Genomic DNA, 17,839 nt, shown 5'->3' on the forward strand with positions numbered 1-17,839 from the left:
GTTCAAGGAGATGTCTCTGTCTCATAGTGCAACCAGTGCAACCTACCAGCCTCTTCCTCTGTGCTGATCTCGTAGACTTGCTTTGTAGTTGATGGAGATAAGGGTGTTTCTGGGAACAGATTTCTGGAAGAACTGTGACCTGCTTCAGGTGCTCACCTCAAGATGTGATGATTTGTGCCCTAAAAGTGCCTATTTTTATCCAGTGGCTATAGAGGGCATGCGGATGATGTACATCTCAATTTACAGTGTATGTGTAGGCAATTGAATGAGGCCAAAAAGGTAGAAATTCATGACCTTAAAAGTAGGGTCCTCATGAGCCCTCATTAAATGATGGCACCTCATGGTGCCCTCATTAAATATATATGTATCTATCACAGTAATTGAAAATCAAGTCAGTACAGTCTCTGTGGCTAAGAGAGCAATACAGTTGATGAGTGTCTAGCAAATCTCACACTTATGTTGTAGATCTGCAATTGAAATGAATCCACCCTACCTGCTTCCTTAACCCACTCCTTCAAAACTGCAACTACTAAAATAATACAATATGGGTGTTGGAGATTTTATAGAAATAGATGATGGTCCTTCAGAAAGATAGGGGAAAATACGACTCTAGAGACGTATGTAACCATTTGTGCTACTATGGCGCAGCATACACTTCTGACATTTTTCTTTTGAGCTAAGTTTTCAGCTGCCCATAATGCAAGGAGAAGCAACCACCACCTGGCGAGAGAAACAGTCAAATTGAGAAGAATGGAAGTGAAGTTTCCTTGAGAGACCATGTTATTCTAGCTGGTCCTACAGCCATATGTATCTAATCCCTTGTCACAGGACTCGAGCCTCTGCTGAAAGCAGGCACCTAGGTGTTCAAAGACACAATTACAAAACCAGGATGGTGAATGCTACCAAAGCATTACACACTCAGGTGAATTGGTCTGGGCGGTGTTGATCTGGAGAGTTGAAAGGGAGATGCAGGAGTCATGGTCAAGTGATCATGGAAGGTGCTCTTCCTTCCCCAGACTCCTTCAGGAACATCAGGAACAGTGCAAAGCTGAAAATTAACCTATAGTTTTTCCTTAATCTTTCACCCAAGCTGCCTGCAGCAGCAGGCCAAGACCCATTACCAGAGAGATGGAGAAGCTAAAATGGGAGTGAATGTTGTTGTCCCATGGTCCTGGCCAGAGGTGGCTTATTATATCCATCTGTAGGGGAGTGCTCTTTGTTGCCCTCCCAGCTAACTTCTCAGCTTCCCACCAAATACCGAAGGTCTGGACCTTGCTATCTTCAAAAGAAAGCACTGGTTATCAGATATGCAAGGCTCAATCCAGCCTCGCTGGAATAAAGTTTTAAAAGAATGAAGGCAAGAGTTTGCACTGGAAAGAGCTGGATTTCCAACACGGAAGCTCATCAGCTACCCTGCTTTGGCCTCCGGCATCTCCAGGGCATCATTTGCACAAGTAAATCCGACAATGCCAGGGAGCAAGGACTGACACTGCTGTCAGCACTGTGACATTGGTAAAAGGATCCCTGGCACATTTTCAACCTAGGACTCTGCTGAGCAGTTCCTGGGGCAATTCAGTCGTTAACACAGGCCAGGGCCCATTCCCACCCAACAGCTTGTGCGTGGTCATCAGGCTTGGAGGCTGGGAGAGTTTAGTCATATGGACGTGGGCTGGTCCACAGCAATTGACCTTGGTGCCAAAGACTGGTCGTACAAACGTTTAATTTGCTTGTATAGATGTAGCCGAAGCGGCTAGTTCTGCTTCCACAATTGTGTCCACCTGGAGAACTCACGGGAAGACTTAACAGTCTGTACATTTACAGCCTGTCCTACACATACTGTACAGCCCTCACTGTACAGAGTAAAGACTTGAGAAGATTCAGAGCTGGATTCACTTGCAGTTTCCAAATCACTAAATCAGCAAGGCCCAGGAAGACCTTAAGTCTCTTTGTGTCTTTGGTTCTTATTAAAACAGCCAGCCCAGACTTAATCCACACTGCAGGGTGAGGTGCTGCAGGAAGGATATGGGCAGAATTTAACACCTCCTTGTTCCAGGAGCAAAGCACTTGTTAGCAAACCAGTAGCTGCCTGCCAGACAATTGTTTCATTTCATTTCATGCAACCACATCAAATCATTTCCAGCTGCTCTTTCATTGTGGACACAGAGCGAGGAGCACAGAATGGCATATTTTGATTTACTGACCTGGTGGGACCAATGTGTAAATGACGGAAATAGCCAGAACTCCCAGTACAGTACTGACATGACCCACAAGCAGTGATGTGGTCTTGAAGGATTTCTTCTATACCAGGAAGATGCATCACGTGTATTTTTTCTGCTAAATTCTGATGATCATATCATATGGGAACATGTTTTGTTCAGGTGCTTAAATAGGCACCTGGGGTTGTTCTGCAGGCTGCAAGACACCTGAGACATCCACATGGTGCTGGCAGAGAAGGCGGAAGATGTAGGGCAGACCAACTCTTCCTGAGAGCAGCTGCAGATCTGCCAGCACCCAGGGAGTCTCACGAGTAAGCAGCCGAGATGGCGTCAGGTGCCTGGGCCTGCACGTGAGTGTTGGTAGGTAGGAGCAGGCGGGATGGCAAGGCAAACTGAGCGTGTTGCCTGCACCAAATAAATAAGGCAGAAATGTATGTTACCTATACACTAAAGTCAGCACAGCCCACGCCAGCTTGTAGGCTCTGCAAGGAGCTGTAGGTACGCAGCCAGGACCATGTGCCATCGTACCGCGTTAGCAGAGAGAGGTCTTTGCTAATAGGATCCCACCCTGTAACGGGCATCCCACCCTCTAATAGGATTTGGCATCCCACCCTGCAACGGGCCGGTGTGGTTTTGCACAGGCTGTGCCTGCCCAGGAGCCTTCAGCTTCAGTGGGAGCACAAAACGGGCAGGGGCTGTGGGATTTAGTGCATTGCACCTACCTCTTCTTAATACCTGTACTGGGCAAAGATACATGGATGAAAAGCTTGTTTACGGTAAAGTTGTGTGAAGCTTGTATAGTAAGGCTGTGTAAAGGTCCCTTTGTTGTGATTTCAAATATATATATATATATTATAACCTTGTATATATAATATATATTATATTGTTATGTATTTATTATGTATATATTACATATTTATATTACGTGTGTATAATATTATTATGTATTTATTAACTTGGGGGCTTTTTGAGACAGAGATGGGACAATGCAGAGGTAAAGATGCTGATCCTGCAACTGACGGTGACATTGGTGGTAGGGGGATGGCTGGACCAGATGATCTTGGATGTCTCTTCCAACCTTAAGGATTCTCCGATTCTATCACCTGGGCACGTCTGGGCTCCACCACGGCTCGCTGCTATAAATCCCTTGGCCGGGAGGTGGTGCTCCTGCCCCGGGAGATGTCCCTCGCTGCCAGCCCGGAGCTTTCCCCCTGCTCCGGTCCCCCCGCAGCAAGCCCCAGCTCCGTGGGCTGCGTGGGGATGGTCCTCTGGGAGGGGTTCTCCTCCTCTGCTCTGCTCGAGAGGCCCCGGAGTTGGTGTGGTGGTAAAAAGGAGCCTTCTGAGCTCCTCCGTTTGCTCTGTGGGGTCTTTCAGGGGAGGGGCATCTCTCCTAAGCAGCGCCCCAGCCAAACCTGCGTGGTGTGGGACACAGCACAGGCCACCGGGCAAGGACACACAGCTCCGGTGAGGAGGAAGAAAGGAGAGGAGCGGGGGTGGTGTGTCTGGCCACAGCGGGGAGCTCCTCTCCCTGGGGGGTTAGAGCTGGGAGCAGTGGTCTGAGCCTGCAGTGGCTGAGAGAGCAAAGGGCTTGGGTCTGGCAGACAGGGCTGCGGCACGGACAAAGCCTGCTGGAGCTGGGGAGATGGTGGTGGAGGGCTGTGTACGGTGCTTCCTTAGGCTCCCTCGGTGCCCACAGGAAAGCCCTGTTCCAGACTGGCCTCCCCTTTGGGACCAGCCGGTACCCTCTAGCTGCAGGAGAGCATTTCTCCTGGTGGCACCTCACACGGGGCAGGTAGGGATGGGGAGGCAGTGGAGGTGGCTCTGTGCGAGAAGAGCAAAACCTCTGTGGCAGCTCCCTCGGCTGGGCTCCTCCGTTAACGCTGTAGGAGCCATGTCTGGAGGGCTTGCTCTCCCGCCAGCAGCTATAAGTGGGAGGAAGGTGAATAATCAGACCGAGAAAAAAGCCCAGATGAAGAAAGATGAGTCCGAGCCACGTGCCAGCCTGGGCTACCTCTGTACCCATGGCCCAGCAGCTGCGGTCTGGGGCACTGGCAAGCGACCTGCTGGCTCGGCGCTCTTCAAAAACAAATGGGCTTTTAAAAAGTTGACCGGGCTCTCCACTGCATTTTGGCTTGCTGTCTTCAAGTGGCTTATGCCAGACCCTGCTGGCCAGCTGATGAACACGACAGGTTTCCCCAAGGGGAATGAAAAGCCTAATCCAAGGAGAGGTTTTTTTTTTGTTTTTTTGTTTTTTTTTTCCAGGAGGGCTGAGCTCTCAGCATGGCGTTTCCACGTCTCCTGTCCCTTACCTACAGCACAGCATGCAAGTAGAAAGTGCTGCGAGACAAGCATGGCTTCACACATCGAGATCGCAGTGATGTGAGGTCTCGGGCCTGAGGGAAAGCAGCCCTACGGGGTTTGGAATCCTGATGTTACACGCATTGACTTCTTACCTTGATTTGCCTTATCTTCCCTGCCTATCACTGTGCGGACAATCAGAAAATAATAAATAAATAAATAAATAAATCAGCTTGGCTTCGGTTTCCATAAGTTTTGGAAAGACTTGCTAGGAAGTTTGGAAAGCAAATGATGCTGACTCTTGGTTACCTGCTGAGCTGGCCGTGCCGGCACTTGCAGCCCTCTCATTATAAGACATTTCTTAAGTGAAGCCACAAGAGGTTTCTTGCACGGTCGCTACATGAAAACATATTCTTCCAAATGCCCACAAGTGTCAGTACTGTGACTGCTGGAAACTTGCTCAAGACTTGAAAATTTGGTGGAGCCCCACTGGGCTTGGCTGGTGGAAACGGCCACAAACACCTCCGGCTGTGAGGCGCGGAGGAATTTTGTCACTGCAGTTTATTTTTGTTCTATCAAACCGTGCCAATGACAGGAAAGGTGACACATGGCTCTGTGGCTGTGCCACCAGGTTCATGGTTACTCTTCGAGGATGTCTTTTGTGCCTCCGTCTCCTCCTCTGAGAATTCACTTTCCACGGCTGGTGGGGTGTTTGCCCTCCTGGTTCGACCAAGTATCTCCCTCTTCCCTCTGGTGAGGAGCACCTGCAGGGTAGCCCCCCCTGTGCCAGTGCCAGTCCCAAAAAGGGGGTGCAGCTGTGGCAGGAGAGTCCACCCCAGCCAGGACTCAGCCCTGCGGCATAGAAGCAAACTGGGGATCTGCTTCACATGCAAAGGCCCCCTGACCACCAGGAGGGATGGATAGGGTCTAGCAGGAGCACCCCTTCCTTCTAAAAACCCAACCGCTGTCTGGGGAAGGAAGGGAGAGACCGTGGTATGATGTAGGACCTTTCCCTGGCACACAAACCTTGGCTTTGTGTTATTAGGGACAGGTTCTTGGGGAAACAGGCGAGGAAAATGCAGCCCTTTATCTTCACCTTAGGTTCCGGTTCATTTAATGTTACGAATAGTGCAGTGGGACATCTCAGGGCTGTGTTTTTCAGTCCGTGCTGGAGTTACCTGGAGGATTTGTACGAGTAAAGAAGGGGTGGAGCAAGGAAGCAGGGCTGGAGCCAGCCTCACCACCTTGGTAGAGGGCCACCGTGGGCCGGGGAACGTCGCTGTGCCTGCAGCAATGGGGGCGCCCTCGGGAGGAGCGGGTCTCTGCCGGTGGAGTCAAGCGGACGTCGAATCTCCCGCGGTTATACGGGTGTTTTTTCTGCATAAACTTGCTAATTGAGTTGTAAAATAAAACTCCGGCCTTTCCTCTCCAATTTCTGCTGCTGCAGCAGCGTGCTAATTTGGTTTTGGAAGGGGGCTGGTAGAAGGTGGCCCTTTGCCAGCGTGAAATTGTGCGCGGCAGAGAGAGGGGGGAGCGGGGAAGGGCTGGGGCAGGAGCTGGGGCTGCACCGTGTGGGACCGGGGCACTTCGGGGACCTCCTGCAGCTGGGTTGGTGCAAATTCATGCCCAAAAGTGTTTAGAAGAAGCTGTGATGGAGAACAGATGGGAAGATCAATGCTCATGCACCTCCGTAGATGTTGGGTGGTGGAATGGAAGGGCTGGGGGATGCACAGCAGGGCAGGATTTGCCCCTTGGGCTCTGTGTGCCCACATGTGTGTCACCTGGGGCTGTGTGGGTGTCTGTGTGCCTGTGTTCGTGCCTTCGGATGGGATCTGGAGGTGGGAACCCAGCAGCACGTGGGGGGGACTGGCGCTGAACAGAGGTGCTGGTCTGGGGCTGAAAAAGCCTCAGGGGAGAGAGAAAACTCAGGCTCTCCACTGAGTCAATAGATATTTTATTTTTTTTATAATGATAGGCGGGAAAAATGCAGTCATGGTTCCAATCCCCTTGAATTTGGAGGAGCTGGGGGTTCCTCACGAGTGACAGACATTATTTTTGTACCTTTCACCATTGCCCATGAAATGGTCTGGACGAGAGGAATCCAGGCAGGAGGCTCCAGACTTCATTGCAAGAAGCCCTGATGGACATGCTGGGTATTTTCTAAAGCTCAGCAGTCCTTCCCCTCCCATCCTTCCGTCCTTCCCCTGACCCTTTCACTTGACCATGACACTTTCCCCGAACAAACCGAGGGAGTGGGAGCCCCCACGTGGGGCATGGTCCGTGGGTATGGGGCCACCGGTGGAGGTGGGGAAGGTTTAGGGTTAGGGATGGGAGGTGTGGGACAGGATGGGGCTTTTCCACCTTCACGTCTTTGGGGTGGGATTTAACAAGGGGTGAAACGCAGAAGAAAAGCAGGCAGTGAAGGCTTCAGCCTGCCCTTCCTCTGCCTCCTGCCCCAGCCAGGTGAGGGCTCCTGGCGGTCACAAATTGCTGGGCAAGTGGTGACGATTGTGCAGATTGGACAAAGCGTGCAAAAGTAAAGCGCGGAAGCCACGCAAACATCATGCAAACACCACTGAAGCCATGCGAATGCCACGCGGGCGTTGTGCAAGCCGTGTCGGGCGTGCAGACGGCGAGCAAAGACCGTGCAAGTGTGCGAGGCGTGCAAATCGGGACGTCGTCCCGGGAGCTCCGGCGGCTCCTCGCCGCTACGTGCACGGACGGAGCAAATCCGCCGGTTGGCATTAGAAACCCGCTGGTGATCCCGCGACCAAAGCACCTGTAAAACCCCAGCCGAAAGAAATGCGAGAGGCCGGAGTGACAACGCTCGTGAGAAGCGATTGTTTGGGGGGGGGGGGGGGGGAGAGGAAAAACGCCGTGTTTGTTTTGGCGAAACACCTACATTCCTTCCAATAAATCATCACAGCGCTTGTTTTTGTATTTGCGGAGAAATCGCAACAGACATAACCAGGGACTTAAGAGACTTGAAATAACATCCTAGTAAATACCCCACATTGTTATTTTAATCGAGACCCAAGGAAACATCTGAATTTTACCAAGGAAACCCTCCGTGTGAGGGAAAACATCAGCCCGCAGCACGGCCGGGCTTTGTTTTGCTGTGGGCTCAGTGTCCCGGGGCGGGCAGAGGGTCCCCGGGGCCACCGGTGTCCGGGTCCCCCGGCTGGGGTCTGCATCCCCAGCACTGCGGGGTGAAAACCCCTGCCCCGAAGTGCTCGGGGACTGGGGTTGGGGATTGGGGTTGGGATTGGGGTAGGGATTGGGGTTGGGATAGGGATTGGGGTTGGGTTTAGGGTAGGGGTTGGGGTTAGGGTTGGGGTTGGGGTTGGGATTGGGGTAGGGGTAGGGATTGGGGTTGAGGTTGGGATTGGGGTTAGGGTTAGGGTTGGGGTAGGCATTGGGGTTGGGGTTGGGGTTGGGGTTAGGGTAGGTATTGGGGTTGGGATTGGGGTTAGGGTTGGGGGGTGCCCCTACCCAAATGGTGGAAGGGGAGGCATGGGTGTCCCCTCCAGCCTGGCACCGAGGGCTGCCCTCCAAAGCAAGTGCTGGAGGTGTCCCCTCCCCACAACAAGGTGCCCCCACCCCAAGTAACTCTCACCCTGCATCACGCGGGTCCCACCTCCGTTCCGTTACCCCCTCCACCAACACGCTTAGGGTCTCCCCCACCACACACAAACCCCATTTTCCCATCCATCCCAAATCGGGCTTCCCCCCCCTTCCCCCCCCCCCCCCCCCCGATCCCCCTTTCTCCCTATAACCCCTCCGAGCACTTAGCGGCTCCCCCTACCCCATTTAGGAACCACGTCGGGGGGGAGGGGGGGGAGGCTCACCTGCGGACAAAGACGGGGATGGGGGGGGGGGGGAGAAAGGGAGGGGGGCGGAGGATTTGGGGCGGGGGGGGGGGGCCGGAGGATTTGGGGCGGGGGCGGCGCCCGGGCGGGGCCGCGCTGCCGGCAGGGGGCGCCGCGGGCGGGAGGCGACGGCGGCGGCGGCGACGGCGGCGGCGAAGGCGGCGGCGGCGGCGGCGGCGGCGGCGCCGGGGCGAAGGACGATGCTCAAAAGGCGGCGGGGAGCGGCGGCGGCAGCAGCACCGCGCCGAGCGCCCCGGCCGCCGCCATGCGCCTCCCCGCCGCCGCCGCCGCCATCTGCCTCTGCCTCCTCGGAGCCTGCCGCCTCCGCCGGGGGCTGGAGGCAGCCGCCGTGCTCGGCCAGCCGGCGGCGTCCCCCCCCGCGACCCTCGGCGGCCGCGCCTTCCTCCTCCTCCTCCTCCTCCTCCTCTTCCTCCTCCTCCTCCGTCTCCTCCTCCTCCTCCTCCTCCTCCTCCTCCTCCTCCTCCTCCTCTCCTCCGCCGCGCAACGGCACCGTGGTGCCCCACCACTACATGGTGGCCCTCTACCAGCGCCTGGCCGCCCGCCGGGGTGCCGCCCGCCCCGCCGCCACGGTGACGGGCTTCGCGGAGCGGGGACGCAGCGGTGAGAGCCCGGGGGGGGTGGCCCTGGGGGGCCGGGGTGTGTGTGTGTGTGGGGGGGGGTGCGCGGCGGGATGGGGTTTGTAGGGGGGGGGAAGGGGGGGGAGGGGGGCTGTGCCGGGGGATGGGGAGCGGGGTGGGGGCTGCGCAATGGGATGGGGGTCGCTGGGGACCGGGGTGGGTCTCGTTGGGGACCGAGGTGGGGGCTGCGCAGTGGGACAGGGCTCGGTTGGGACCGGGATGAGATCTCCGCAGTGGGACAGGGCTCGTTGGGGACCGGGCTGGGGGCTGCGCAATGGGACAGGGCTCGTTGGGGACCGGGATGGGGGCTGCGCAATGGGACAGGGCTCGGTTGGGACCGGGATGGGATCTCCGCAGTGGGACAGGGCTCGTTGGGGACCGGGCTGGGGGCTGCGCAAAGGGATGAAGCTCGCTGGGGACCGGAGTGGGGGCTGCGCAGTGGGATGAGGCTCCTTGGGGACCGGGATGGGGTCTCCGCAGCTGAATGGTGATCCTTGGGGAGTGGGATGGGGTCTGCGCAATGGGATGAGGCTCCCTGGGGAGTAGGATGGGGTCTGTGCGGTAGGATGAGGCTCCTTGGGGAGCGGGATGGGAGCTGCGCAATGGGATAGGGCTCGTCGGGGACCGGGATGGGGTCTCCGCAGCGGGATGAGGCTCTCTGGGGAGTGGGACGGGGTCTCCGCGGTGGGATGGAGATCTTTTGGGAGCGGGGTCCCCCGTTTCGGGTACGGGGCTGTGCGCGGTGCGGGACGCCCCTTCCGCGGTGTGTTCATAGGGAACGGGGCCGTGCGCGGGGATCGGGCTCCGAAAAAGGCCGGGAGGGGTGGGGGGGGGATGCAGGGGGTGGCGAACGGGGTCGTGGACGGGGTTGGGGCTGGGGGAGAGCGGGGACCGGCCCGGGGCGGGTAGGGATGCTCAGACGGCGAGGGTGGCGCCGGGGATGCCGCTGGGGCTGCGGTGCGGGGTGCGGAGATTTTGGGGCCGGGACGGGGACGGAGTGCAGCTGCTCGGGGGGCTCTGCCTCGAGGTCCCTTTCCCCTTCTCCCCCTTTTTTTCCCCCCCTTCACACCCCCAGATCTAACGCTAAGCATCGAACAGACGCACAGGCACGCTTAACGATGTATTTTTATATATGCCCGCGTACCCATCGCATCCTCCCAACGAAGTTTTCATGGGGAAAAAAACAAAAACAACAAAAAAAAAACATTAAATCAGAGCCCCCCGATCGAAATACAATGAAAAGCCAAAGGGAAAAGCAGCCCCCCCCCCCCAATCCGGTGGGTGCCGCTGGGGTGCGGAGCCCCCCCAGCCCCCTGCCCGCTGCGGGGCCGCATCCTGCTGGCGGTGTGGGCAGGGGGCTGGTGCTGGGAGCGGCCGGGGACCGAGCGGGGTCCGGGGGAAGATGCTCCGGCGGGAGGGAGGGCAGTGCCCCGCGAGCTGCAGCGCAAAACGAAACCAGATGCACTCTTGAAAGGGATCTCCTTATCTGGCCTCGCAGGAGTTTTAGAGCTGCTTTAAAAGAAAATAATCATAATATAAATGACGGGGAGAAAAGTCTTTCCCACGAGGAGCATGGTGCGGGCTGTGGCGCGGGGGCATCGGGCTCTGCGGGCACAGGTTGGGGTAACCGCGGGGCTGGGGCTCGGCAGCGGCGTTTGCTGCACGCCCTGGTCGGGTTAGAGAGGGGAAAACAAAACACCAAGCCTCCCAGAACTCATTCATCTTCCCCTCTGCCACCGCTTCTTCTTGTATTTTTTTTTTTTAATTCACATCTAGTGTATTTAATCAGTACCAGAAACTGCACGAGTCTATGTTCGGGCTTTGGACCCACCAAAAATAGTGACAAAAGCAGGCTGGGCTCACTTTCAGCTCCTGTGCCAGACACCCCGAAGCAGCATCCCCGACGGGCGCACCCTGCCTGCGAGGGAAAAGGAGATTTTTTTGCAGCATTTTCCTTGGCATGGCCGAGGGCTGGAGGCAGGGGGGACAAAGGGCAGGAGCACCCGGTGACAGCCTGCGCACTGGGGACTGCACCGCGCGGTGCCGGAGGGGGCTTCCCGTGCCAAAACGGGTGCGGGGCGGCAATGTGCCCCGCAGCTGGGGGCACTGAAACGCTCAGGAGGAGGCAGAGGACACCTCGGGACACGGGGAGCCGCTTCCATTCCTCCCTCCGTCCCTCCTTCCCTCCCTCCCTCCCCGCCTTCTCCTCCCCGTTTTGTTCCCACCACCTCCAGGCAGGGTGACCCTGCTGGGACACACTGCCGCGTCCCTCCCCTCTGGGATGCTCAGCGTGCCTTCTCCCCCGTTCGCTCCTCGCGCCTCTGCAGCAAGAGCTTGGCTTCAGCTGGCTGGGTTTTTATATTCTTTTTCTTTTTTTTTTTTTTTTTTCGGTTTGTGTGTTTTTATCTCTTCCAGATGCCTCCCTGTCCACCCCCGAGCAGCGGTACCTCTTCGACATCTCCAGCCTGCCCGAGGCAGAGGAGGTGACGGGCGCGGAGCTGCGGGTCCTGCGCGCCCTCCCCGAAAACCGCAGCTTGGCCCTGTCCCCCGAAGGCACCTTCCACCACCTCCTCCTCTCCACCTGCCCCAGCCGCGACGGCGAGGAGCCCCGGCTGCTGGACTCCAGGGCTGCAGACGTTTTGGACGCGGGCTCCTCCAGGTGGGAGGTGTTCGACGTCTGGGAAGCGCTGCGGGGCCGCAGGGAGAGGTCTCCGTCGGGCAAGCTGCTGTGCTTCCTGCTGAGGATCGTGTCGGATCAGTCGGGGCGGCTCCTGCCCCCCCGGCAGCTGGGCTTCAGCAAGCCCCGGCCGCAGCCCCACGAGCGAGCCCTGCTCGTGGCCTTCTCCCGCACGCAGAGGAAGGAGAACCTCTTCAAGGAGATCCGGGATAAGATCAAGGCTCTGGGCAGCCCCCCGTTCCTGGAGCCCCCCGATCCCGGCCGGGAGGCGTACCCCAAGCGGAGGAAGAGGAGGACCGCCGCCGTCGCCGGCCGCGCCGGGGGCAGAGGCCACGGGAAGAAGGCCAAGACCCGCTGCAGCAGGAAGCCCCTGCACGTGAACTTCAAGGAGCTGGGCTGGGACGACTGGATCATCGCCCCCCTGGATTACGAGGCGTATCACTGCGAGGGGGTGTGCGACTTCCCCCTGCGCTCCCACCTGGAGCCCACCAACCACGCCATCATCCAGACCCTGATGAACTCCATGGACCCGGAGTCCACCCCCCCGAGCTGCTGCGTGCCCTCCAAGCTCAGCCCCATCAGCATCCTCTACATAGACTCCGGGAACAACGTGGTTTACAAGCAGTACGAGGACATGGTCGTGGAGACGTGCGGCTGCAGGTAGCAATTTCTGCAGCTCTCCCCCTCCCTGCCCCGCCTGGCAGCCCCATTTTATATATATAAATAGAAATATATATATATATAAAATATATATATATATATATACATATGCATCCTGGTGTGTGCCTTCCCAAAAGCCAAGCTAAGAGCCCCCTGCCCTCCCGGGGCTGCCCTGGCCGTGAGCCTGGGAGGGATGGGGAGACCCACCCCGCAGACAGCTTCTTTCTCAAAGTTTTGGGGTTTTCTGCCAAATTGCCTCGGCGGAGGAAGGTGGGAGGGACGGAGCGTCGATCAGCATCGCCCTCCGGCCGTGGCAGCGGGGTGCAGGGGCGGTGGGAGCTCTCTTTTCGGAGTGTAAAAGGACACATCTTCGGTGTATCTGGGGAGAAGCAAAGCCCCAGGTTCCCCAGGGAAGAGCCATTTAGCTTGGGTTCTTATTTTTCCAAATAATCTGGCTATAAAAAGGCCAGGCTCCACCCCACCTTCCTCTGGCACCAGTTTTACAGCGAGCTCCATCCCTCCCTGCCTCTCCCTCGTCCCCTGAGGGAGCCCGGATCCACCAAAAAAGAGACTTTTAACTCGCAAACAGCTGAGCTGGGTAGAGCAGGGTGCTCTGGGCTGTGCTAAGGGGACTGCAGCATCTCAGGAACTCTGGAGCTGAGCATAAATCATGCCTTCAAACCAGAGAACCTGGCATCGGCAAGGAGCTGTGGGAAGCCGTGAGGGCTCTGCTCTGCCTTGGTGGCTTTTGGTACCGAGCTTCGGCCTCGTGGCTACATTGGCATAGGTCAGGGATGGGTTTGTACAGGTTTTGCTTTGGATGGATAATTTGTTTTTTTGCTGGTGGTCAAGCTCTTGCCTTATAAATATCGGTGCTCACTGGCTACAGGAGTTTGCCTTGGGGGAGAAAAATCCCCACTGAATTTTTTTTTTTCTTTTTTTTCCTGTCGAGCTCCTCGTCCTCCATCTCAGGGGCATCTCAAGGAGCGTGGCCGTGCCAGCAGCTTTTCTTGCTGCTGGTGTTTCTGTTTTGTTTTTTCCCACCGTGGTCACCCCGCGTGGTGAGGAGGGGCCGGGGAGGGCTGGCAGGTCTCACGCCGGGCTCAGCGTTAGCGCCAGCAGAAATCACAGCAGGAGGAGGCTGGCACCACGGTGTGCACAGAGTCACCGAGCTTCCCCGTACCACATTTTTCAATCCCTGTTGGTTTTCTCACTGCTGAAACTTCATTTTTTTTTTAATTTTTCATGTTTTTGTTTCTTTTACTCCCTCCCCTTTCCTCCAAATATTTGCGGTGGAGGTTTTTGGGCAGTTCAAAACCAGGCAAGCTATATATACGTATACACATATATGCACATATATACACACAGCTCCTGGCAGCCCCGCGGGCTGGTGGCTGCTGAGAGCCTCAGCCCCCTGCCTGCGGGACGGGGAGCCGTGTCCGAGGGCACATCAGCACCCTGGGGAGAGAAGTTGTGGCTCGGTTGCTGAAGGTTCACAGCCTGCATCACTGAAATAAATGAGAAGAGGGAGTTTCTGGGGAGAGTGCAGAGTGCTGGCGACGATGCTGTCTGTGGTTTCACCCATGCAGGAATCAATCACCTCTCTCTAAATCAGGCACGTTGTTTTTTGGTGAAGATCTCTACATTGGGATAGGTAAGGCTAGGTCCTGCTGGGGGCTTACTCTCAAGGGGGAAAGTCATTGAAACCATCCAGTAAAATTGCATTTCTGATCAGTCGCCTCCTGCCTGAGCTGATTTTCGAGCACATGTAAGCATTATAAATAGGAGACGAGAGGCTGAGCGTGGACAAAGGTGAATTCAGTAGGCTCGGGGTGATTTGAATGGAGAATTATAGGTTCCCAATCTGCAGTATTTATACAACCTTTCCAGGAAAAAAAAAAAAAAAAGACAACAACCAATTCCATGCAGAATATATTCTGCTGGAGGATTTGTCTGACCTCCAGCACCAATTTTAACTGCAGGCTATAATTACAGTGAAGCTAGAAATATCAGGCATTTGTAAAGAACAGTGTGTGTTCAGTGGGCTCCACCACTTGCATGGGGTGGTGATGGCTTAGGAGCAGGGAAAGTTGCAGAGTGACCCAAAAACGATTTGAAAGCACTGAGCTGGGATTTGGGGAAGTGTGCGTGGTCAGACCAAGCCTGGTGCATGTGCCTTGCCTTAGGCTCGTTGAGGTCTATAAAACCAGAGCCTGTGCTTAAGCCTGGTGGGGTCCCAAAGCAGGGACAGGCAGAAGCTAGATCTTTTGTGCCCAGTTTAACTGCCTGAGTGCCCACGGTGACTTCTGGCCCAAAAAGGTTTCCCAGGAAATGCTGATTTTTGCCATTTTCCTTTTCCATTTTTTAAAAAATGAGTAATTGCTTTTTAATTCTCTTAAAATAACACCCCCACACTTTTTGCATCCTGCTTCAAACCAGATGTAGAAGGGAGATGAATATCCTCTGGCACAGCAATGGATGTTCGTAGCTTTGCCCTGGCATTGCTGCATCGATGCCAGCAGCCGTGCTTCTGGTCAGCAATGGCAGATGGAGCAACCATGTCCTCCTTGGCTGTTTGCTGATGCTTGGCGTACCCATGAGGAAAAGGCTGGCAATGTACCACTTTACGTAAAGAGCAGACCCCAAGCCTGCCTTCTGCTCAAACCTGAGTGCCAGCCAGTTCTGTGTGCGTTTGCACCATCTGGATTTTAACTCACATCTTGACTGCACAGCTCTCGCTGCTGGGGAAAGCTGGGAAGGTCTGCGGTGATTTATTGGTCACACTCCCTTTGCAAAGCAAGCAGCCACTTCTCCCGTTGGCAGTTTTAGGCCCCTATCCCACAAACCTTGAAGTGTTTTTTTAGTGGCGGTCACCTTGCTGGCTCCCACGTAACCGCAGGCACGTGGGGGAGAGTTTTTCTGCCCCTCCTGTCTTCAAACTGATCTCTGGTAAGAGTGAGGTGTTGTACCAGGCTGGTGCATCTAACACGCTGAGTTTTGTTATAAGTTGGTTTATGTCTTCCATGCCAAAACCATCTGCCCTTACTCTTTTAAGGCTCTTTATTCATAACACAGTGCATTGCTGTGTACATGGAAATGCAAAGCTCTCTCTGAAAGTCAGTTATGCTATATCAGCAAGTGTCCTGGACCTTTAAAACAAACAAACAAACAAGCAAACAAAAAACAACCAAAATTTGGAACTCTTGCTGGTAGAAAACACTAACCAAGGACCCCACCCTACATCTTGAAGGATATTTTACAGCCTTGCACCTCAGGACACATGTAGGTCCTGCTTTCCCTTCTGCTGGTACTGGTATCAGAGCAGTCCTCCTGAATTGGCTGTACTGGAGAGGAGCCTGGTTTATGCCATGGAGGGGGAAGCACAAGAGGCTGATGCACCCATGTTTAACTTTAGGATGAGTGGAGTAGAGCAGGAAGCATTAGGCAGCAAAGCATTTTCAAGTACGTTACTATTAAACATCCTAAACCAAAGCTTGATCTATTCCCAGAAGTGGCCCCAAACGAAACCCGGCCATTTTTCAGCAGGTTTTGCTCTTCTTTTTTTTCTTTTTTTTCCCCGATTTTTTCTGTCATCGCCACTCTAGCATTCAATCTGATATTTTGTGAGCTCGTTTTTTAGTCTTGATACTTGTGTTCATATTTTGGGTTTTCAGAATGGGGAGCACGGGGTTGGGGAGTGGAGAAAGTGAGGACGGGAAGGCTGAGGGAGCTGCAGGCACCATCTGTGGCCACGAGCATGGGCCTGCAGGGCCACAGGTCTGGTGGGGTCGAAGGTGGTGGGAGGAGAGGACTTTTTCATGATGAGTCAGACGTTCAGGTGCTTTTCCCAATGGAAACTTTCCACTTTGCTGTGTTATGAACCTTCAGTGGTGTCACCCAGGTCTCCACTAGTGGAGGATTAACAGGAACAAGACACTGGGTAAGGCCCGGCCTCACTGAGTGCTGTGGCGCCGGCTTTGGTCTCAGTCTTGGGAGAGATGGCAGCATTCTCCATGGTGTTCCTCCATGTAGAAGTTTTTTCTGCTTCCTCAACCCTGCCTAGAAGAACAGAGAGGAGGGGAGCAGAGAGGAGGCTGAGCCTAGGGCTGCCTTGCTCCCTGCTGGTCCCTAGGCCGAGGGCTCGCACCCGTAGTGCTGGCAGCAGCGGGGCATTAAAGGACTTCCACAGGGCAGGACGAGGAATGGTTGCTTGTGGAGACACCAGGCCTTAGTCACTGAGGAGGTGCTGAAGTGCCGTGGTTGCTTTGGCTGTGGTCAGCTGAGACTGGGGCACTTTCCTTGGGCAGGGAGGGGGTGACCACGCTGGTTACATTCATCCCACGTGAGCACGTTAACCTGTGGGATGTAAGTCGTGCCCCAAAAGAAAGGCCTGAGTTTCTGAAGCGCCGTGCCTCTGAAAATCAAGCTCTTAAACCTTAGCTGTGGGGTTTGATCCAGCCTTGACCCCTGAAGTCACTGGCCCCGCGTCACACTCCTGCTCCTTGCTGGCAAAGCTGGTGAAGGCGCTGCTCCCAAGAACTGAAGGCACTTCTGTGCAGGGAGGACCTGCTCTGTTCTCGGTGCTCCCCAGCTTAGATGCAGCCCGGGGTAATGCCAGTCGTGCTTGTGTATCCAGTTTGCTGAATTACCACATAGCCTATCAGTGCCTGTTCTTTTTCTGAAGTCGGGTCAAGACTATCTGGAGCTCTTTTGACAAAACGTGCCTCTCTGCTGGTCAGTCATGGTTTTATTTATGTCTTCTTTCCTTTGAATAGAAAGGAAAATATCAATAAATGAAAAAGGACTCAAGTTCCCAATAGCCGTATCTCTAGTAGTTAATTTTTTGAAGCAATACTTGTATCCCTGTGTGTGCCTCTAAACTATCCATGTATTTGTTCAGCTTTTCCAGGTTTGAGTGTGTGAAATATCTCTAAAGAAGATAGTTCTGTAAGTGATGGTGTAAATGCATTGTTTGTATGTATTCTAAAATTTAAATAGATTGTACATATTGGATTGTAAATGAACTGTAAACAGCAATCTATATTTTCTTGAATATATTATATAGCAGTATATATTTGTTAAATAAGTATTCTTGTATACTCTTCAATAACCTTTTTAATATTTTGTACAGATAAGTTTATTAAATATTTTATTGATAAATAGATTCCTGCAAGAGTTTTTCTTTTGTTGACTTGTGCCTGTGTATCAAAACCAAATGGCTCATTTTAGAGCGTCCTTCATAAGTCATACTGACTTCCTGGGCTACCTAGGTTATAAAAAACAAATACAAAAAAGCCATTCATTTTACACTGCCTTCCCTGGCAAGCTCAGGTATTTTTCAAGGGAAAAAGTGGAAGAACAGTGAGCGTTTGCAATGGATTTGTCATCCAAAGGTACATCCCTTTTCTTCCCTGTGCTTCTGAATACAGTTCTGCCTTGACCTGTAGCTACCCAGCTCCGGCCACTCAGCCAAGCAGGGTG

The 17,839-nt window shown here is 54.5% G+C and overlaps 1 protein-coding gene across 1 annotated transcript; it reads left to right on the top strand.

Annotated features, from left to right (window-relative positions):
* The first annotated feature begins 8,533 nt into the window (after positions 1 to 8,533).
* On the top strand, positions 8,534 to 17,518 carry GDF7 (growth differentiation factor 7). Its single transcript, XM_080586509.1, is given in 3 exon segments — positions 8,534 to 8,756; positions 8,758 to 9,004; positions 11,437 to 17,518. Coding segments are annotated over 3 exon segments (1,281 nt in total). The 5' UTR covers positions 8,534 to 8,648; the 3' UTR covers positions 12,363 to 17,518.
* The last annotated feature ends 321 nt before the right edge of the window (positions 17,519 to 17,839 follow it).

This window comes from Anser brachyrhynchus (assembly GCF_964034855.1).
Source record: "Anser brachyrhynchus genome assembly, chromosome: 3".
Classification (NCBI taxonomy): domain Eukaryota; kingdom Metazoa; phylum Chordata; class Aves; order Anseriformes; family Anatidae; genus Anser; species Anser brachyrhynchus.